Source organism: Sebastes fasciatus, chromosome 2, assembly GCF_043250625.1.
Source record: "Sebastes fasciatus isolate fSebFas1 chromosome 2, fSebFas1.pri, whole genome shotgun sequence".
NCBI classification, from domain to species: Eukaryota; Metazoa; Chordata; class Actinopteri; order Perciformes; family Sebastidae; genus Sebastes; species Sebastes fasciatus.
Genome location: NC_133796.1, coordinates 23,898,581 through 23,920,790, shown reverse-complemented (window position 1 = coordinate 23,920,790; position 22,210 = coordinate 23,898,581). Strand labels below are relative to the sequence as shown.

The following is a 22,210-nucleotide window of genomic DNA, read 5'->3' as shown; positions in this document are numbered from 1 at the left end:
TTAAAAAAAAAAAAAAAAAGATGCCAAAGCATCACAATACTAAATATAAATGTATCCACTATCTATGCATTTTACATATCTTCCCCATATGTCAGATTAGTGCAGGACTCCAGTGTGATGAGGCTGTTCATACTCACCCAGTGTAGACAGCTGATGATGTTAAACCTCCACAGACACTCCCAGAGTGGGTGTCCTGGAGCCTCTGCTCTGCTGGGAGGGAGGAGGGGACCACACGGGGCTAAGACGAGTCTGCTTTCCCCCTGACAACTTTGTCAACTCACTGACAGGACTTACTACACCAATACATGCCAGTCTGTTAGCGACGTTTCTACAAAGAGGGGGATGCTGGCGGTGGCTGAAATGACGGGCAGGTAAGATGTGTAACTAGCTGCTGGTTGCTAGTTAACGGTTACTAGACAACCGCTAACTTCAGCTACGTCATATTAGCTTCCCTACCTAGCCAAAGTTAGCTAACTGCTACACTAGAAGAGATGCACCAGTAAACATTATCCATTCATATGTAAGTCCAGGGTTTAAAGGCTGGTTCACTGTTGATTGTTGTTAAATAACATTATATAGTGTTCTTCCCATAGACTGGTTTCTTCCCCACATTGGGGCTAATATTAGCATGCTAGTTAGCAGCTAGCTTTTAGCTAATTCTCAACCAAGGCTTACGGAAAGAAAGTTAGGACAAAACGTCATCAACGTGTCATACCACTAGGGGTATTGCGCATGCGCAGTAGAATCTGGCCGCATCTTAAGTTACACTGCGCATGCGTCATACCCCTTTCCCCAAGACCCATGACCTAGCCTCCTTCTATAGGCCTTGTTCTCAACATAACATTAATGTGAATTATTATTAGCACTCACAGCCTCTGAACTCATCATAAAGGTTATGATGAGCATTCAGGTATATGACCATGGTTGATTTGAAGTTACTTAAAAGACAGCAACTAGGTTAATGTATGGTATGTTGTCATAACTGTTGCAAAATGATAAACTAACATTAAATCTAAAGGAGTCTTTCAAAGCACAGCTCAAGACCCACCTCTTTTCTTTGGCTTTTGAATGTACTTGAATTGTGATTACTAATTGGCCTTTTATAATGCTCATTATAACAGTCTTTTACTCATGGATTTGATCTTGGTATCTGTCTGTGGATGTGGGTGATTGTGTTGTCTGCTCTGTTGACCTGTTTTTATTCTGCCTATGTCTGTAAAGCACTTTGGTCAGCTCATGTTGTTTTAAATGTGCTATAGAGATACATTTGACTTGACTTGACTTGACTAAATAAAGTTTGGTTTAGGTTAGCTACTGTTGTTTTAGTTTGCAACTTAATTTTAACATCATCATTCAGCTTCAGTCAGTATTGACCTTTACTGAACCACTGACAGTAAGGTGTGGTGTATATATTGGTCTGGTTATTATTAGTCAATATAGTAATTGTGTGTGTGCGTGGAGGAAAGGCTGCACATCATCTCTCAGCTAGGTTTCAGTGACTCTCCTCCTTTACCAAATTAGGAGATGTCTGTGCAGTGAGTAACAGTGTTAGTGAGTTCCCCAACTGATTCACATATTATTATCCACTCTCCATGGTGACAGCTGCTGAAACAAACACAGCAGTTAATGTAGGTGTAATGTGAGTAATGATAAACATTGGTCCAGCTTCCCAGTTAGCCTATTTGTCAGCCTAACATTTCACAGGGACTCTTGGGGGACGACTGTACTGACTGATGTGTATTTACTTGTCAACAGCATTGCTAATGCCCTGGCCAGTGCGGCATGTGAGCGATGCAAGAGTGGCTTTGCTCCGACTGAGAAGATTGTCAACAGTAATGGAGAGCTGTACCACGAGCACTGCTTTGTGTGTGCCCAGTGTTTCCAGCAGTTCCCCGAGGGACTCTTCTATGAGGTAGTGCACTCGAATAATGACTGTAAATCATTTCACAAATCAACACTAGGTACTCTTTTTATATGGAGAATGTTTTAATCTCAATCTTCTTCTCTACACAGTTTGAAGGAAGAAAATATTGTGAACATGACTTTCAGATGCTCTTTGCCCCTTGCTGTCATCAGTGTGGTGAGTGTTATAGACCCTCATTCATTTAAGGCCGGTCCAGATCTAGTATTGTGGGATTGTGTGGACCCTAGAAAAACTAGCGACCACTTTATGTAAAGAATATAGTATCTTGTATTCAGATTAGGGCTGTTAATCGATTAAAATATTTAATATAGATGAATCGCGTGATTGTCCGTGATTAATTGCAATTAATTGCAAAGGAATTGTCAATTTTTTTTATCTGTTCAAAATGTACCTTAAAGGGAGAGTTGTCAAGTATTTAATACTGGATTGGAAATCAATTAACAACACAAAACAATGACAAATATTGTTCATAATCATAACGTGGCAAACTGCAGCCCAACAGGCAACAACAGCTGTCAGTGTGTCAGTGTGCTCACTTGACTATGACTTGCCCCAAACTGCATGTGATTATCGTAAAGGGGAGACTCGTGGGTACCCATAGAACCCATTTTCATTCACATATCTTGAGGTGGGAGGTCTTTGAAAATGGTCACGACAGTTTTGCCTCAAGTTTGGAGTGTTATTTAACATCCTTCGCGTGGTTAGTACCAATGGCTTCCTTAGGTTTTCTAGTTTCATATGATGCCAGTATCTTCACTCTAGCTTTAAACCTAAGCCCGGTACAACCTCCAGAAGATCAATTACATTAGCATCTCTGACCTCCATATGTTGTTTGAGAGATCCCAGTGTGTCCTCACTGCTCTTTAAGTCTATTCATACTTTTATTTAGAACTTCCCACTCGTGTTTAGATCACCCAAGATGCAATTTTGTGCTACGTAAGCTTAATGTAAATACCGCTTGTGTGTCCAGGGAGAAACAGACACGCTCTAATTAAATTAAATGGACAATGAAAATGCATTTAACATCAAAGTGTCACTTTGAGAACACTATAGGAAGCACTGTAGTGCACTGTGGTAACACCAGGACTCCATAATGGAGTGCTCATTAGGATCTATGATATATGAATATGTATTTGGGTATTATCTGTCTGTCTGTCTTTTGATATGTCAAATAAATCAAATCAAATAATAGCTTCCTGTCCCAAATAAATATTGGAAAAGTCAAACTTAAACTTGCCTCAAACTGATCCCTCACTTGTGGGTTTCCCTCAGGGGAGTTCATCATTGGTCGTGTCATTAAGGCCATGAACAATAGTTGGCACCCTGACTGCTTCTGCTGTGACATTTGCCAGGCTGTGCTTGCAGACGTGGGGTTTGTCAAAAATGCTGGCAGGTGAGTATCCCATCTTATTACAGTCTTAATATAACACCGTGACAGCCTGTAAAACAGGTGGTTACACACACGTCGAGCTGCTGACTCTCTTACTTTTGCGTTCTAACAAATAATGGAATTTTGAGCAGCTGTGACAGAGTATGTCAAAACATTATATTATACTTTCTTGACATCCCTAAATTGTGTTCTCCTCCATTTACCTCAGGCACCTGTGTCGGCCGTGCCATAACTGCGAGAAAGCTCGTGGCCTGGGCAAGTATATCTGCCAGAAGTGCCATTCCATCATTGAAGAGCAGCCGCTGATCTTTAAGAATGACCCCTATCATCCAGACCACTTCAACTGCAACAACTGTGGGTCAGTGTTACCACTCCATCCCACTGTTTAACACAGAAAACGGCACACTCTTCAGAGTATATGTAAGAAAAGTTATCTTTAATGTGTTTGAATGTTTCTCTGTCAACAGGAAGGAATTGACAGCTGAAGCCAGGGAGCTGAAGGGAGAGCTCTACTGTTTGCCCTGCCACGATAAGATGGGTGTACCAATCTGTGGTGCCTGTAGGAGACCCATTGAGGGGCGTGTTGTCAATGCCATGGGCAAGCAGTGGCATGTGGAGGTTTGTCAACAGGAATGTAATACACTAGATACAATGTTACATTCATGTCTTTTCAAAGTAATGTGTAGCATGTAGGGATGTGACGGTGAGGAGATTTCTCCACTGGTTAATACATTTGTGACAACACCAGTGTTACCGATTACACCGGACATTTTACAAGAAAAGATGACGTCAGTATATGTGGAGCGCTTACTTTGATCTTTAACGTTGGATAGCTGTGTGTCTGGTCTTGCCGGTCGCGCTTTTGCTTCGGGGTCGCAGGTTTCTACTTGGCGCCGCTGCGCTGTGCACACCGACTGACCGCTCTGTCCTCCACGCGCCGATTACCTCATTAACGTTATGGTTCCCTTATAGCATTGGGTTTAAATCCGAAATATTGCCAAATAGGTGCTTTTGGTTTCGCTTTGACACAAAATCCTCCACCATCGACTTGTCGGTCAACAAGAAATCTGACTTCTGCTACTCTGTGCGGAGACGGAGCAGACACTTTCACTTTCAGTTTGTAGCGTCCGTCGTCTGACTTCGTATTGATAACACAATTCTGATACGCAAAAATTAACTAAATGGATTTTATTTCTTCAAAAGAAGCGAAACGATGGTGGGGTCGTTTGGCAAGTAATGTAATCATGCCTGAACACCATTTAACACCAACTACCGCGGCAAGCCTAATATGTTGCTGTTTGTTGTTTTGAGGCCAGTATACTTTAGGAGTTTGCTCCACCATAAGAAAGCTAGGCCTTCAGGAGTTACTTTAGGACTCATGTTTACCGTGTTCATGATTTGGTGTTCATTTGGAAAGAAGTACGGACAGGCAAGTGTAAGTGCAAAGTGATTCGGTCATTATCTTTCCATTGAGTTGCCACCTTGATGGTGTTGATAATATATGTAGTGCCTTCACATAGAAGCAGAATAAAACTCTTTAATGAATTTCACTTTTCGTTACCAGTACTTATGCACAGGGAAATGTAATTAATTAAATAAACCACTTTAGTACCAAAACACTGTTAATGAGCTAATTTGAGGTGGTAGGAGAAATGTGAGCACTTTTAAAAAGATTATTTCTCCTGAGGCAGAGCGCAGCAGATCAAGTTGTGTGTTCATCTGTCTGGAGGCTGCTGAGTTTTATACTGTTCAAAAAGACTATCAACAGTGTATAGCAGTCAATTTAATGGTAAAGACAAGTCATTAGCTGAAATTAATTTAGTATCTACCCACTTCAGGAACTTCTATCTGGCAGGCACCAGAGAAGTAGAACTATTTAAAAAACACTCTGGGACACCACACTACACTGGTGGGCTAAAGGATTACAACAGTAGTATTTCTCCATAGGTCAAGTCTATAACTTTTAAAAACATTTCCAACTAAATAAACATTCATGTAATATTCATATTGTGTTGGCACCTGCTTCTCTAGTCAGTTTCACATGCCTTCGTTAGGAGTTTTTCCCCCCTCTCCCTCAGCAACATTTGTTTTTGTTTACAGCATTTCGTGTGTGCCAAGTGTGAGAAGCCTTTCCTCGGTCATCGGCATTATGAGAGGAAGGGGTTGGCTTACTGTGAGACTCATTATAATCAGGTAAGGAACAAAAGAGCCAAGTCAAATAAAGGCTTTGGAGGACATGACAGACGTCATAATATTAGAAATGCTTGCTGTACAAAAACCCAATCTCCGTATTTCTCTATTATCAAGCTCTTCGGCGATGTGTGCTACCACTGCAACCGTGTGATTGAAGGTGATGGTGAGTATCAATATAATAAAGCTCATATTCAGTACAGTGTTTTAAGTCATTTGCATAAAATGTCACAGAACAATTGAATGTTCATTATTTCCTTTTTTTCTCCCGTGACTCCCCTCAGTGGTGTCTGCTCTCAACAAGGCCTGGTGTGTCAGTTGTTTCTCATGCTCCACCTGCAACACAAAACTCACTCTCAAGTAAGTGATGATGTTCATAATAGTTTCTTTTTGCCAACTAATCCTGTAAAATACTACCAGCTGATTGTTGTTTTCCTCTCAATTTTCTATAACACTCCTACTGAACCCCTACTTTGGTGTCAGTCTTAACTCTTGTCTTTGTATTTCACTCTCCTGCTACACTACTCTTCCCTCTTTGGCCCTTTTTGCCCCTTTCCTCCAATTTCACCTCTTACATGCTTCACGTCACTTCTATGGTTACTCAGAGATAAGTTTGTTGAAATTGACCTGAAGCCGGTGTGCAAGCACTGCTATGAGCGCATGCCCGAGGAGCTGAAACGTCGCCTGGCTCGGCGTGAGCGTGATGCCAAAGACCGCAAGAAAAAACCTGCCGTCTGTCCGTAGAGTTATTCTTTACAACTCACCACTCCATCTGTTGGTTGGTGATCTCTCTGCCTTCCTCTTTTTCTGTGGTCTTCCTTGTTTGACAGTATGGCATGATGTCATTATTTGTCATTTAAGTAAAACCAACACCTTGCAATTGTTTTATGTTAAAGAGGACCTCTTATGCTTATTGTCAGGTGCATACTTGTATTTTAGGTTTCTACTAGAACATGTTTACATGCTTTAATGTTCAAAAAAGGCTTTACTTTTCTCATACCGGCTGTGCTGCAGCATCTCTTTTCACCCTCTGTTTGAACTCCCAAAAAAAGGCCCAGCCTGCTCTGATTTGTCAGCTGGCGTACAGTTCTGATTGGTCAACCGAACCAAATTGGACTCTGCCCCAGCTCCGCTCTAACTAGCTTTGTTTGAGGGTGTCCTAAACTAGCCGTTATGCAAATGTATTACTTGGTGACATCACCACGTTATGGAAGAAAACGCAGGACTTCATTCAAGGTGTTTCAGGCAGTTCAGGAGCAGTGTTTCGGTGGGGGAGAGTAACTCTCTTTGGCGTGGACTTTGGGCTTTGTAACTTTGCAGACCTTTTACATGCACAAAATACTATATAACACATAAAGGAAAGGGAAAAAGCACAAAAGCGTAATAGGTCCCCTTTAATGGTGTTTGTGCAAAACCTTAGTATACATTTATATCAAACGTAAGTTTGGCTCAATCGATGCCTATGAGTAGGCTAACAATTATTTTTGTTATCAATTACTCTGTTCAATTAATGGATTAGTTGATTGCTTTTATAAAATGTCATAAAATAGAAAAATAAATCACATTTCCTAGAGTCCATGGTGACGTCTTTAAATGTCTGGTTTTGTTCAATCAACAATCTGGAACTGAATTCTGTGCATATTTTGTCTGGTGAAGAGGTTTTCTCCATTTGCTTGTGTTTTGGCTATTTGCATGTGTTTTTTTATGTTGCAGTGTGCCGCCGTATTTTTGTTATTAAAATTGACTTAAATGATTAAACTGTTTGTCGATGTACTTATGATAAACATAAGCTTCCCTCAAGCTTTATTTTTGTTCTTTTGAATGAGACAAGTAATTGTTTTAGTAGCACTTGAGCTTGCACTTAAAGACAAAGCTGCATGATAAATTCAATGGTTTCCAAGATTCCAGATCAGAAGATGGGTGTTACTCCTAAAAGTCTGGCCCTAATGCTAATATAATTTCAAATAAATGTTAACCTGCAGCGATGATAGTATTTAGATAAGAAATGATGCAGTTGGGAGGGAAATCTGAAAGGTTAATGTGAGCTAGAGACAAGTCATTATATTTAGTATTGACGTGGTCTTTCTTTCCTTCCTTGCAGGAACAAGTTTGTTGAGTTTGACATGAAGCCTGTTTGTAAAAAGTGTTACGAGAAGTTTCCTCTGGAGCTCAAGAAAAGGCTCAAGAAGCTGGCGGAGTCGTTGGGACGCAAGTGAGCTGCTTCCGGCCAAACAACCTGGAAGAGTTCCTGCTATGTCTGTGATGGTAAAATATCCAGGAGAGCTGCTCCATAACAACATGAGGACCTGGCGTTATAACAGTACTACAAATATTAGTAATTTAAATCTGGGATCCATTTAAAAATATAAATATATATCAGTGTGGTGTTGTCATAAAGGTGCCTGTTTGTCTTTTTTTTTAAATATTCTTTTATATGCAAATGTAATTTTTTTTAAACATTCCTAAATTGTCCAAATTAGTTTTTCTCTCGTAGAAAAGACGTGGTGTCCCAGTCTATTATAACTTTACCATGAGCATGATTGACAACTGCTATGTCTAAAATTGTCTTGAATTTGAATAGATTGTTGTTTGACGTTATATTGAATTACACATGTGCCTTGAATATATGAACTATGTGTCTTAAAATGCAAATAATGGTTAAAATGTGACTTACATGCAGTAAGTTGTAACTTATGCCTTATTATATATATATGCATCTTAATTAGACAGAGTATAGACTGAAAGCAGAATTTACCAGCCTGTTCACCTTTGAGCTTTTATACCTCAGTAGGAATAATTACAATGCAACCGCTGTGGTCTTTAGGATATTGTAATGATGTCTTCTCTTGCTAACATGAAAAAATAGATATCATGTTTCAAGAAAACCTTAGAAATGAGCCATTACTGGGAGCAAGGCTCATATACAAACCATTAAGTGTTGATAAATCCACTGGATATGGTTGATATCAAATGGTGATGAACCGGCTCAATAGGTAAATATTTTATCCAAAGAATTTTTCCATGACTGTTGATTTGTCCACATCCACAGTGAGTTGGGAGAAAATATATCAGGTGGTGCTATCATGATTAGAAAGAATACAGAATCATCTTTTAAAGTAACCTGTATGCTGACTGTATAGTACTGTATGCTTTCAGTATGTGTGGTAGTGAAATGTTGCTGCTTGAACTGTAAATGCCTCGGGATTGTTAGCCTCGTATTTTTAGCCAAATGAATGTTTGCAACTTTCTGAGGGAAATAGTTCAAAGGAATTCAGATGAAATGAACCTTCAGCTGATTATTTAACATGAGAATGCTTTGATGTAAAAATATCATTAATGAGTCAGCATATTGCTTGGGCTGTTTGTAAACTGACAAATGTATTTAGAAAAAAAAAAAAAATGCAAAGTGCTACACATCAACAGAAAAATATATTTGCTTGGATGAGCATTTTTATTATGGGACACTTTTGCATATGCATATGAGTTGTACAGTTTACTGCAGCACATATTAATAAGTACAATATGTTCTTCTGGATCAATAAAGTATTCCCAAACACATCATAGTGAATTTCAATCAATAAAATACCAAATATACCCTCTTAATGCCTGTTACGGCCCTGAAATAGATGCAATGTGTAGGGATTTCCACAGCTTGTTAAGAGTTAAGTTTGTGAAGCATGCAGTCATGATGTGTGACAGACACATCACACACCTCATTATAATCATTCACTTTTTACAGAATTTACAAGTTACAATACAAACAACAGAAAATAAATCCAAAACAACAACAACAACAAAGCCTACAATCAAGTTGCAAATGTGTGCATGAGGAAGCCTGCTAACCATCCCAGTGAATTAAAGCCTGAATCGTTGCTTAAACACCCCTCAATTTACAGTAAGATACAAATCTTCATGTGCATGTCACACTTTTGCACGTTAGAGTGGCAAAGGAAGAGTGAAAGACTGAAAGTAGAGCCTCTTGAGCATAATTCTATATTTTAATAGTTCTGAAAATGACTTTAAAGGCAACGTTTGAACAATAGTTTGTGTGTTTTGTTTAGGTAACATTTCACAGCTTTTTATCTTCCTTTTCTATTCGCCACCTTCTATAATACATTGACAGAAAAAACAACAACAGTAACTCATAACAGGTCTTTTTCACACTCTGACTTGTCATAGCAGGAAAAGCACAGGCGTCATTAGTGACATAAGCAATGGCTCCATTTTATGAAAGTGTCACAGTGATAAGCCGTTACCGTGTGACAGTGAGCCAACATACACAATACCAGCAGCTAAATGACACGCAGCCATCATAAATGTGCTTTTCCTATACTGTGACAGTTCGAAACATATGGCGTGAAAAATACCTATTATAGGAATAAGTGATCCCTGAACGTGTACAATCACGTCAACTAAGGTTGATGTATACATGATTGGACATCTAGGTAACATACAGCTATCACTGCTTGTCCATCTTAAGTTAGCAAACATGAATGTGATAATTGTTTGACATAGTTAACAGGAGATTACACATTTTTCTAAGCAGAATCAAGAGTTTATTAAAAGCTCCTGTGGTTAACAAAGTGAATGTAATTACTTCACGCTTAAATAAACTCCCAAACTCTGCAAGTTTTTGCATTGTTACTGTAATTATTATGAATGTTCAACATGCGGATCATAATTTTGGGGATATCACACTTACTTAATGTTAACTAGATTGGGATTAGACCAGTACCGATGGGCAACATGCAAGGGGAACCCCGGCAGCTGGTTCTGGGGATGAGAAGGCGTCAGTGCCATGTTCTTGTATGGTGGTCGGAGACGTGATGGGAAACCCAGGAAGTGCAGTCTGAAATTTGCCCATTCACCAAAGGTCATATGTAGGATCTCTTTAAGGTCATCTGTATCACCAAAGACCAGTGCCGAACCGCTGAGGTCATTGTCTCTCACAATATCGATATACTTGCTGGGGTAGTCCAGCCTCTCCAACTAGGAAAAAGAAGATAAGCATTATAAACACAGAGGAGTAATAGGGTTTACTGAGATAATACTGCTTTGTAACAAAGGGACATTAAAGTTACATTCCTTAAAATTTACATGAAATTAAACCCTGTTTTGGGGATACTAATTTATTTATGGTCTTAATTTTCAACAAAAGCCATTCACTGTATTTACATTCAGTATATACCTCTCTATATAGTCATTTTTATTGTTAGTGGCAGGGTGCGCCATTCCCGTGCTTGATTAAAATTGCCTAACATACGCACACAGGATTCACAGGAAATGATTCAGTGTTACTTTTTGTTATTTTATCTCATTGCTAACAGCCTCACTGTTGACTGCTTACTCACCTGACTGCATGGTATTAAGTAGGGCTGTCAGTTAATGCGATAACAATGCGTTAACGCAAATTCGTTTTAACGCCACTAATTTCTCCAAGGCTTCTTACAATTTTTAGGTTGTAGTGGGCTCCGTTTTAAAGCTAGAGTGACGATACTGGCATCATGTGAAACTTGAAAACCTAAGGAATCCATTGGTCATACTAGCTTGTCCCGAAGGAGGCTAAATAATGCTCCAAACTTACGCTAAATTTTGGCGACGAAAACAGGCATGGTCATTTAAAAAGGGGTCTTTTGACCTCTGACCTCAAGATATGTGAATGGAAATGGGTTTTATGGGTACCCACGAGTCTCCCCCTTACAGACATGCCCACTTTATGATAATCACATACAGTTTGGGGCAAGTCATAGTCAAGTCAGCACACTGACAGATTCTATTCTGCTTCTATTCAGTTAACTGTGAGCATGAACGCAAATAAACTCAAACTCTAACAAGAAGGAGCAGCCATCGTGAGCTGTTGGCGGCTGCCTGCACCTCCAACTCCTTGTGCCATGTGGAAATCAGATCGTTGTTGCTCAAGGCATGATGGATAAAGGCCAATTATTGGCTGAACAACATGAATTTGTTTGGCTGCACTTCTCAACAGATGCACCAGTTGTTCCTCTGTTGTACTTTTGATAACGTAGCTGCTCAAGTGTTTCCAAATCAACCAGGATTGAAATCTTAAAGATCGCAACTTTAAGGAAGTTACGTACCTCTTCACAGACACCCTCTGTGTCCATCTTGATGATCGTTGTGATTGGCAGAGGAGCTAGATTCCTCATCCAACCAGAATCCTTCAGCCTGGATGTCCCTCTGATGTGAGCCAGCTCCTTCCTGATTGAATGATCCAGGTTCACCGTCGACTCTTCAAATAGCTTCAAGTCCTTTACGGTGAATTGGAAATCTACCGTGAGAAATCTTTCAAACATCTCAGGATCGCCATCCTGCTCGAGGAGGTCTTCAATCTGTCCACTCATCACATACAGCTCTGCCCTGGACCCGCTGAAGACTTGCCACAAGTCCCTTGAATCCTCAGTGTTGTCCACACAGTTACGATCAATATCTGCTCTCTGCTGAGCGTCTTCCACACACTGGATGATCCAGCTGAGGCGGCAAGGCCACTGATTGGCCAGGACCACCCACGCTGCCACGTATTCTGGTCGAGGAAGCTCTCTCTTCAAGGCATTCATGATTATCACAGTCACTCGAATGGAGTTGATCGCCCTCCTCATAGACATGGCATCATCAAACATGTACGTGTTTAGATTCCTTTCATCGCTGGTCAGGATGCTCCTCACCAACGTCTCTACTTCCTCCTCCTTCACATCCAGTGCTGCTGTAGTTTTATCCACCAGTGGACAGGACTCTTCCGTTTCAAATGCAATCTCCACAGAAAATAAATCTGAGGAAGAGGTTTTTTTGAGGCCCACAGTGCTACGTTTATCTTCGCACTCGCTTATGTCCTTGGAGGGTTTTGGATTGCCAGTGAGGACGTCAAATAAACGTTGCTTTGAATCATCACACAGTGGTGGGACAGTGAAGGCCAGAGTCACGATGCGGTTCAACAGTGCATACGCTCGGTCTTCTTTGCTGAAGCAGCCGTCTGCAAAGTTCACTTTCTGCACAAGTACATCTGGGTTGACGGCCAGGATGGAAATATACGGACTTTTCTCATTTGAAAGCAGAATGTTGATGGCCTCCAGAACTGCAACGATCTTCTTGGGGGAGCAGCGGTCCAGATTGGTGATCTTCAGCACCACTCGTATCCTCCTCCTCTCAAACACCTCCATGAACTGGATGAACTCAGACAGAAACCACATTTCCTTCCTCACTTCGTTCATGAAGCCCAGCTGGCTGCTGACCCGCTCATTATCCATCCCCCTCTTGATGTTCAGATCCGGGTTGAAGAGGAGGTTCTTACCCATCATGAAGGCAAATCTCAGTGCGCTGGCTGCAGGGACTCCTATTGCAGCAATGACCAGGCCCTCCAGCACACCCACCTGGCTGGTTGTTCCATTCACCGCCCCGCCTGGTATCTCCTCAGGGTCGGGAAGGCCGAAAGCCAACACGGATACCAGGATGATAATTGGTACCATAAGAATGGACAGGACGAGAAACCACAGAGGGCAGCAGCAAACCTTTTTGGAGCTCCAATCGTTAAGACTGACCTCCACTTTCTGAATTTTTTCATAGAAACAAAACAAAACAGAACAAACGAGGAGCAGATTAGACGTCACTGCAGCTGTGCCTTGTGTGATTCCCATACTGAAACTATTGTCCATCTGTTCTGTAAATGTACACACACACCCGTAAACTGTGGCACGATATTTGTAGATTTATCTTGGAAAATATTGTCCGTGACTTTGAACTGCTACTGGAAAATGTTTTAAGGTTCAACACAGTATACGAGATAGAATGTTTTTAATCAATCTCATTATCATTGTCGCAAAGTTTTACATTCATAAATGCAAATTTGCGAGAGTTAAACCTCCCTTTAATGTTTTTAAGAAAGAAATGGAACTATATATTAAGACAATATCTTCTGAAAAAAACAGAAAGGCTCTGAGTTAGTTGCTCCCATTTTAATGTTTTTACTTAAGTTCCTATTATTTATTTATTTTAACCCCTGGCATGTTTGTGTTTTTTATTACTTTTTTATGTTTGTTTGTTTTTATTCATCCCTTTATTTCCTTTATACAGTATGTATTGGTTACCTATCTGTTGATTTATTTTTTGTTTGTATTGTTTGCAAATTTAAAATAAAGTTTATTGAAAAAATAAATAAATTGCATGCTGGGTAAATGCTAAATGCTAAGATGCTCTCCATGGTGACTTCTGCATCCACAGAGGAACTTTTACCTCCAGTGAGGTGTCTGAGGCCTTTCTGCTGTTTCAGCTACAGGCTAAATCTCCATCACAGTGACTGCAGAGCCTCATTTAGCTCCAAATGTTTGACAACTTTGAGGGGCTTAGTGGGACAGAGAGACTGGTTTTAGTGGGACAGAGAGACTGGGACTGTTTTTAGTGGGACAGAGAGACTTGGACTGTTTTTAGTGGGACAGAGAGACTGGGACTGTTTTTAGTGGGACAGAGAGACTGGGACTGTTTTTAGTGGGACAGAGAGACTGGGACTGGTTTTAGTGGGACAGAGAGACTAGGACTGGTTCTAGTGGGACAGAGAAGCTGAGTTGACTGGATATATTAGGCTTTGAGAATGAAGGAGCAGAGAAGTTGAACCTGGAGCAGATTGTCTTCAGACTGAGCCTTCAGACCAGTGAGTACAACAACTCACTCCTTCTCCAGAGATGTGTTATAACTGTGCAGCACTATCTCTGCTTTAATATGTGTTTTTGGCTGCAGCTGCTGTATGTTTTTATTTTTTATTGTTTATGCGTCTGTGTTGTCTTCCGTGGGGATGTTTTATTTTGTTGTTGAATCTGAAAGAGAGTCAAGCTATGTTGCTTTATATTCCTTGTTTCACCTGCCCCAGTGGTAGCTCTATTTATTTATTTATTGTTGGTCATGTTTATGTTCCTCTTTTCCGGTTGTGTATGATGATGTCTCAGTTGTTGCACAGGCTGCAAAGTGCTCTTTAAAGGAATAATATGCTTGTAGGTTTGGACAGAGGGGCTCTTGTGGTGTGGTTAGGGTTAGATGTGTATATGCTGACATGTTAATACACTTTTTGTAACCTAAAATTCTTCTTTTATTTAATTGGTCTATCATATAATATCATCATCATATAGGCTAAATTGTTTTTTTGTTAACCCTTCCTCTAACCCCCCTTCCCTTTTTAAATATGTAGGCTACATTTTAACTGACCTCCTTTTTACTTTCATCTAATTACATTTGTACACAAGTAATTTTACTTAACTTGAGTAAAATATTATAGTAGCCTACTCTTCCCAATCCTGCATATCTTCTAATTACAGTATATCTTGTCTGGTTTGCGCATATGTCACATATTTCCCGTGCAAGGTCACTACTCATTTGAGGAATTCTGATGTCTCTTATGATGTGATTTTTCTTGTTTCTTGTTGAAAAATGTGCTTCTTATCTTTAAAGTTCAAGGTGGCACCTGTTCATCCATCACTGGTGAGGTGACAATATGATTATAATTTTGCAGACATTGGTGTTAATTGTAGTTTGATGCTGTAAGATTTGCTTGTTGATACCGAGGGGGATTGTTTTGACACAGTAGTATGTGCACCCTCTGAAAGGGGCTTTTAAGGCAACCATTTGTAACAGTACTTTTAATGGAGAGTAAAATATTATAGTTAGCCTACTCTTTCCATCCCTGCATATCTTCTTATTATATCTTGTCTGATTTGCGCCACTGAGACTTGAGCTGCCATTCCAGTAGGCTACAATGAATGACGAGTGATTTCACTTTGGAGAAACACAACAGACCTCACTGTCACCAGAACCAACACCAGCATGTAAACATTGTCATTGTGAGCGTGTTAACATGGATTTAGCTCAAAGCACAGCTGCACCTGAGTACAGCCACACAGAGCCGCCAGCATGGCTGCAGACTCTTTGCTTATAACTGAGAAAAGTTCATTCACAAACCTTCTTCTTCAGTTCCTCCTCTTCATCATGTTGAGTCACACGGTAGAGTGCAATCTGTAATTTCCCAAATTTGATCTGCATGGCCTGAAACAGCCGCATGGCAATGCCGGCCCAAAGCAGGTCGCTGCCTGCAAAGTGCCAGGCACTGAAATGTACATGAATGAACCGGATGTTGTGGTGCTGCTGGTTCTCCTCGGTCCAAATGGGGCTGTAGAAGAGCATCCGGCCAACGAGCGCCAGGAAGCAACTAAATGAAGGTGTATCTGAGCGAGGCTTGTGTCTTCCTTCGTATTTCTGCTCAATCCTCGCAGCTTCCTGCTTCATGTTTACTGGAGAGACACAAAACAATGGCAATATTTACATTTAAGATCAATTATTTAGCCGGTTTGGGTAGGCTACATTTAGGATAAACCTATAAATCAAGGCAGAGTGACATCAAGACGGGTAAAATATGTTGGGTAATTGGCTCGGACATAAAGAGGATAATACATCGTTTTTTTTATAATGTTATGTTAATATTAGCAATAAGTTGGTGATTTTTACTTATTTGGCTCTCACACACTCTGATAAAAGGCCGTGGTACTAAACCTAAAACCTATTCCAGCCTGACTTTTCTGCAGTAATAGGTACTTATTTTATATGCAAAGGTTGTGCTTTTTCAATTGTCCCAGTCAAGGCAAGAAGCACAATAAATATTCAAATGGAGAGCCGGTGAATAACATTGTAACATTTCAAAGCTTTATTATAGTATGGACATTTATATGTGAACGCCTGGTTGAACTTGTGCAATATGCTCTGCTAAGGTTAAAAAAAAAATAAAAAATCATCACGACAACCCTACAGAACCTTCTGGGTAACACAAAGACCAACAACCTTAAACTTATCTTTTCTGTTGGAGCCCTCAGCCGCACATCCTCCATTCAGGCTGTTCAATGTCACTTCTCTATAAAATGGAAACCTGTATTTTCTTCACATACTTCCTGTGTGCAAGGTCACTACTCATTTGTGGAATTCTGATGTTTCTTATTATGTGATTTCTTTCTTGTGCGTGTGTTTCTTGTTCAAAAATGTGCTTCTTACCTTTGAAGTTCAAGGCGGCACCTGTTCATCTGTCACTCGAGAGGTGAGAATATGATTATAAATTTGCAGACATTGGTGTTAATTTTAATTTGCTGCTGTAAGATTTGCTCAGTTACAGTCGATACTGAGGGGGATTGTTTTGACACACTATGTTCACCCTCTGAAAGGGGCACACCGTCTTTTTAAGGCAACCATTTGTAATGTTTGGACATTATTTGCTAGGCATCCAATATCACACAAATGTGTTGGGGTAAATATATAAATTGTGTGCTGTGATTGAGCTGGCATATACAGAGCATTCAGGAAGTATTCAGACCCCTTCACTTTGTGTTTTGTTGCAGCCTTATGCTCAACTTGTGATTTCATAAATGAAATGATTTTAGCATAAAGCTGCAACATAACAAAATGTGAAAAAAAGTGAAGGGGTCGTAATACTTTCTGAATGCTGTGCACAGTGTTTCAGAGAATTATGGTATGTGTAAGAACACAGAGATGCCCTAGAGGCCTGCGGAGGCCTGCGGAGCAGAAATACAACGTCCATTTCTCAGTCAGTCAGTTGATAAGAAATCATTAAGCATGAGCCAGCTCTGAGGTGGAGCACAGCTCATTCATATGCCAAGAAGGAGCTCAGTGATTTTCTGACTGCAGTGGATACGTCAGTGCAAGAATTAAACATTATGTTCACTATGTTATATAATAATATTGTGCTGCTGTAGCTTTTTTAGTAGCATGTGCAGTTTTTGTTGATTGGAATATTTGCATTAGAGTGAGTGAAGTAATTCCTGATTGACGTGATGTGTCACAATCATATCAGAGTTTCTATTGGCCCAAAGCTAATGTGAGTGGGAGAAATGGACACAAGCTTGTTTTACTGGTGCAAATGGTCATATGCATTTTTTAAGTGCAATTTCATAATTTAAAGCAAATTATTTTGTGGACCCCCTGGCAGAGTGCCATGGACCCCACTTTGAGAATCACTGGTTTACAGGGAACATTGTGGAGTGATCACTGGGCTTTAAGTGGTTGAATAAAGCAAGAGTCATCCAGCAGACAAAAGAGACAATACGCTGGGGGACAGCGTGTCCATACCTTCCATTTGTCCAAGGATCATGTTAAGTCGATTCTCACATGACGAGTAGAGTCCCACAGTTGCAGGTGATGAAACTTTTGTCAGGGTCTTGGAGAGCGCATACGCATAGATATCATCTGAAAGGAGATTTTTATTTCATTTTGTATTCAAATACACTTAGCTGATACTTCAACAGTCTTCTTTGAGCACAAACATTTCCAAGTATCCTTAAGTTGAAGGGTTATTTGACACACCTAATCAAAGAATTGCTCACATTTAAAAAACTGGATCTCCTGTAGACGCGCTCAAAGGACTAATTATTACTGACAGCAAAGAGGTTTTTCTTATTTCAGCTCAATAAAGTTGAACTGAACTGAAATGACGGCGCTTGTAGACGCTTGTAGAAAATGTTCACAGCCTTCACACTTCTTATTGAATATTCTATCATACAGTGTATGGTGTATGAAGGCCATAATGGAGGTTACATTAAACTTTAAACTATGTAGGCCTCTCACTTTAGAAAATTGACAACATTACCTGATGATAATATTTCTAATTAATTTAGAGCAAAGGAACAGAGAACAGGCTGGAGACGCTGTGTGCAGGTCCCTGATCCAGACGCTCAGTTCATGATAATATTCATCAACAAAAGTGAAACTGAAAGTGAAAATGGAGCCCTTCAGAGCAGTAGGGGAGAAAGCCGAGCCACCTGCGGATAACTCACCTTTTGTTGGCTTAGACATGATGACTGCGTGGTGGGACATGCAGCTTTCACTGAAAACCCCTTTGACCTGCGAAGAATGAGAAACAGCAGGGAAGTTAGCGCAGGCAGTGGAGGTGTGTGTGTGTGTGTGTGTGTGTGTGTGTGTGTGTGCTTTCTGTGTTGGCTACAGGTCCCTCCTTGCTGTATATCACGCCTGAGCAGACAATGGTGCTCTCAGCCACCACCGACGGGAGCTCAAATTGCGAAAACCCACCGATTTGGACACTCAGAGTGTTGATTGACTAGTTTAACTTGAAGATTTGGTTTGTTTGCTCATGTACTGAACACCTCTACAGCTAAACGCAAAGCAGCACCACGTGTGGAATGAACGTCCTTGAGAGTGCTTACATGGCAAAAAATAGAAATTCACTACTCACTGCTTTTTTTCTTCTTCTTCTGAGTTTTGATTGACGGGCATTTAAGTGACTTGTTTTAAGATGATATCCTGACATTCATGCATGGGTATGCACCCTCCCAGAGTGCAGGCTGTTCTGTTTTTATGTGCACGGAAATGTCAACGGTTTTGCTGCGTCAATGATTGCCTTGCATTACCTCGTCCCTTTCCCTGCCGGCAACATATTTCTCTTTATGTTCCTGCCTGCACACGCCTAATGAGTCTGACAGAGCAACACAGAAACAGAGTTACAGACAGACTTTTCCTTTTGATAAAGTTTGACTTTGATGGTACAACCTTTGAACAGTTTGCACAAAAGAATACGACATTATCGTAAACCATAAAACCGTAATTACGCTCTAAGTGCCCATAAGATAATGTCTGGTGTGTTACACTGATGAAACGAGCTTACCTGGTTGAGATCCAAATGTCAGTGCTGATCTTTTTTGCGACTCATCACTACTTTTAACGTATCCAAAAAACAGGAAGGAACATGCAGCTATGGTTTGGTGAACCTTACACCCCCCGATATCTTCAACGCTGTAAAACTTTACAACACTGATAAGAGAGGGGGAAAAAAAGGCATCTGGTAACCGCAGGCAATGTTTGTAGGACGAACACTTTCCAGGAAGTGAGGTCACAAGCAAGATACAATTTTTATCTGAGAGATGGAGCTGTTACATTTTTTTCATTCTCCTTTCCCAATCTGTTACACCATACCACTCCTGCTGCTCCCAATCTCCTCTCTATTCATAGAATCGGAGTGAAGTGGGTAGTTCCTGAAAGCATTTAGGGGTAGAAAAATCCCCAATCCTGCGATAGCTTCTGGCATTCACTGTCCAACTTTTTTTCAGTCCATGGAAAAATGGAACAAATGAGTGATTTTCATGCTGCAGCCTTGGGTCTGCATGATGCATGAGCTGGATTCCTAGTTTGGAGGCCCTCAGGTTGGGAATGGCTGGATTGCTCTTCCCTGCCTGAACTGACATGCATAGCAGTTAAGATGCCAAAGCAGCAGCACCAAAAGCCGTTTTTGCCCAGAGCAGGATTTGTTGTGACATAACTGGTTAGTCAAGCTTTGACAAACAAGCTAGAAGCCTAATTTCCCATGGCATATGTACTTTTTATTTTTTTTGCATTAGCCTACTTTTACCATCTGGTGTCGCAGTATACCTCAACATAACTCCTTCAAGAGCTACTACAAATAAACTTTGAAGTTAATCATGTCAAGGTGGCTTTTTTTAATACATACATTCCCAGTGTTACATTTAAAGAATGTACTCAGGTCATTTTTCACGGTTGAAATGAAAAGATGTTGCATTAAGCCTGTCGTTTGTTGATAGATGACGACTTGTGGCTCCTATTGCATATAAAAATCCATCTATAAAAGTGTATACTGGTGTAAACATACAGTAGATTTATATTAACACAGAGCTCTGTGTGCACAGTTACATACAGAAACATAATTATTAGCTATAGAGGCAGGTAGGTTTAATCTTAACGACTTTTTAAAATAGATGTGGGATAGATGTAGATGCGATTAAAGATTAATTTGTTTTAGGAAGGGAACATTTTGTGTGACATATTTTATTCCTTGAGCTTGGCATAGAAGACAAAATTCTGTATTTGCACTGTAATGTTACATGTAGGTCTGGGTGATAATTCAATATGATAGTTTATCATCTTTCAATGGAATCATATCATGTTGAAATAATATATCGAGATATATCGTGATACACAATTACGTTGTCTAAATTGATCATAACATGCACATACTTACTCAAATTTCCCAGAAAATCTGATCAAACTCAGCGAAATCAAACTATTGTCTCAATCTGATTACTCTGTATATTTGTGCATGCATGTTAACATAGTCGGTGTACAGCTGGAAATATTTATTCATTTTTTTCTCTATAATTTCACTTGAAACTGTGATGTTCATTTTGCAAGTTATTAATTAAATGAGAAAATACACAGTACTTTTCATTTGTCAAGTATTTAATTCACACAGAAATAGGCTATGTAAAAAGCGGGGCTCTCAATCAATTACAATAATTAATCGCGATTAATCTCATGATTGTCCATAGTTAATCGTGATTAACTGCAAATTAATCTTTTTTTTATCTGTTCAAAGTGTATCTTCAAGGGTACAGATTTGTCAAGTATTTGATACTTTTATCAACATCGGAGTGTGCAAATATACTTGTTTTATGCAAATGTTTGTATATATTTATTATTGGAAATCAATTTACAACACAAAACAATGACAAATATTGTCCAGAAACCCTCACAGGTACTGCATAACATGGCAAACTCAAGCCCAACAACAGCTGTCAGTGTGTCAGTGTGCTGACGTGACTATGACTTGCCTCAAACTGCATGTGATTATCATAAAGTGGACATATCTGTAAAGGGGAGTACCCTCGTGGGTACCCAGAGAACCCATGTTCATTCACATATCTTGAGGTCAGAGGTCAAGGGACCCCTTTGAAAATGGCCAGGACAGTTTTTCCTTGCCAAAATTTAGCGTAAGTTTGGAGCGTTATTTAACCTCCTTTGTGACAAACTAGTCTGACATGGTTGGTACCAATGGATTCCTCAGGTATTCAGTATCTTCACTCTTGCTTTAAAACTGAGCCCGCTACAACCTAAAAATCGCAAGTTGCATTAATGCGTTAAAGAAATTAGTGGCATTAAAACAAATTTGTTATTATCGCACTAACTTTGACAGCCCTAGTAAAATGTTATGTTCTTGTCGGACAAATGTTTCACCGCTGCAACAGTATCTTCGGTGTCTTATGAGTCAACATGGGCTGGGCACTTGTATATGCATGACACAACTAAACTAAAACATACATGCAGCACAGGCACTGTATACAACCTCACACACAACCATCAGAGAGCAAAATACTCCATTTTTCGGCTATATTGATGAAATGAAGTTTAATTAGTGTACGTCTGATTAAGATTTAAAGTGCTAAGCCTGAGGGTGACTAATTCTGCCTTTACTCCGGGTACCTGATTGTTCAACTACTTTAATTAACTTGATTGTCAGAGAGAGAGAGAGAGAGAGAGTGAGGGTATATGTGCATATGTGTGTGTGTGTGAGAGGTTCTCAGTTATTGCTTGGCCAGAAGTCTTTTGCAAACCAATACTGGATTAATTGGATTGTATCTCTCCTTCTATGAACCCTCACCACACCTCGCCCTTTCACCACATAAACCTTGCAGTTAACTTAATGAATTCACCTTCGTGATTAAACCAAGATAGGTATCCGACACAGATAAATTGTATTTCAGAATTGGGTAGACCCGGAGTGATTTTTCTTTTTTTTTTGCTAGAGGCGAGGGGAAATTAAACTAATATTGTAACATGTTAGGTTCAGGGGATGGCAATTGTTTTCTGTCAGGAGCTGGTTGAAAATGTGACCACTAGGATCATTTGCA

General features: G+C 40.0%; 2 protein-coding genes and 1 long non-coding RNA gene across 6 annotated transcripts in view; 2 read left to right on the top strand and 1 right to left on the bottom strand.

Moving 5' to 3' along the window:
- Positions 1 to 157: 157 nt before the first annotated feature.
- On the top strand, positions 158 to 9,062 carry LOC141755323 (LIM and senescent cell antigen-like-containing domain protein 1). 2 transcript variants are annotated; one of them, XM_074614650.1, is made up of 11 exons: positions 158 to 371; positions 1,756 to 1,912; positions 2,014 to 2,080; positions 3,197 to 3,317; positions 3,523 to 3,672; positions 3,782 to 3,932; positions 5,415 to 5,507; positions 5,622 to 5,670; positions 5,789 to 5,864; positions 6,110 to 6,282; positions 7,606 to 9,062. In XM_074614650.1, the coding sequence occupies exons 1-10, from the start codon at positions 343 to 345 to the stop codon at positions 6,246 to 6,248; spliced, it is 1,032 nt and encodes a 343-aa protein (XP_074470751.1). In that variant the 5' UTR covers positions 158 to 342; the 3' UTR covers positions 6,249 to 6,282; positions 7,606 to 9,062. The 2 variants fall into 2 exon arrangements, with proteins under 2 accessions (XP_074470751.1, XP_074470752.1); XM_074614651.1 differs by lacking the exon at positions 6,110 to 6,282 and having other exon boundaries at positions 160 to 371.
- Positions 8,893 to 19,347, bottom strand: nkpd1 (NTPase, KAP family P-loop domain containing 1). Of its 3 annotated transcripts, XR_012591013.1 has the most exons (7): positions 18,748 to 18,875; positions 18,332 to 18,398; positions 17,628 to 17,744; positions 15,459 to 15,787; positions 11,600 to 13,063; positions 9,409 to 10,493; positions 8,893 to 9,304 (listed from the first exon to the last, which is right to left on the bottom strand). XR_012591013.1 is itself a non-coding variant. In XM_074614649.1 (6 exons), the coding sequence occupies exons 2-6, from the start codon at positions 18,369 to 18,371 to the stop codon at positions 10,203 to 10,205; spliced, it is 2,241 nt and encodes a 746-aa protein (XP_074470750.1). In that variant the 5' UTR covers positions 18,372 to 18,398; positions 19,177 to 19,347; the 3' UTR covers positions 8,893 to 10,202. The 3 variants fall into 3 exon arrangements, 2 of the variants coding, with proteins under 2 accessions (XP_074470750.1, XP_074470748.1); XM_074614649.1 differs by lacking the exon at positions 18,748 to 18,875 and adding an exon at positions 19,177 to 19,347 and having other exon boundaries at positions 8,893 to 10,493; XM_074614647.1 differs by having other exon boundaries at positions 8,893 to 10,493.
- LOC141755349 (uncharacterized) overlaps positions 14,024 to 22,210 on the top strand; it is a 141,745-nt gene continuing 133,558 nt past the window's right edge. The window contains exon 1 of the long non-coding RNA XR_012591059.1: positions 14,024 to 14,160. This is a non-coding gene — a long non-coding RNA (uncharacterized LOC141755349). The remainder of the gene's footprint in view (positions 14,161 to 22,210) is intronic.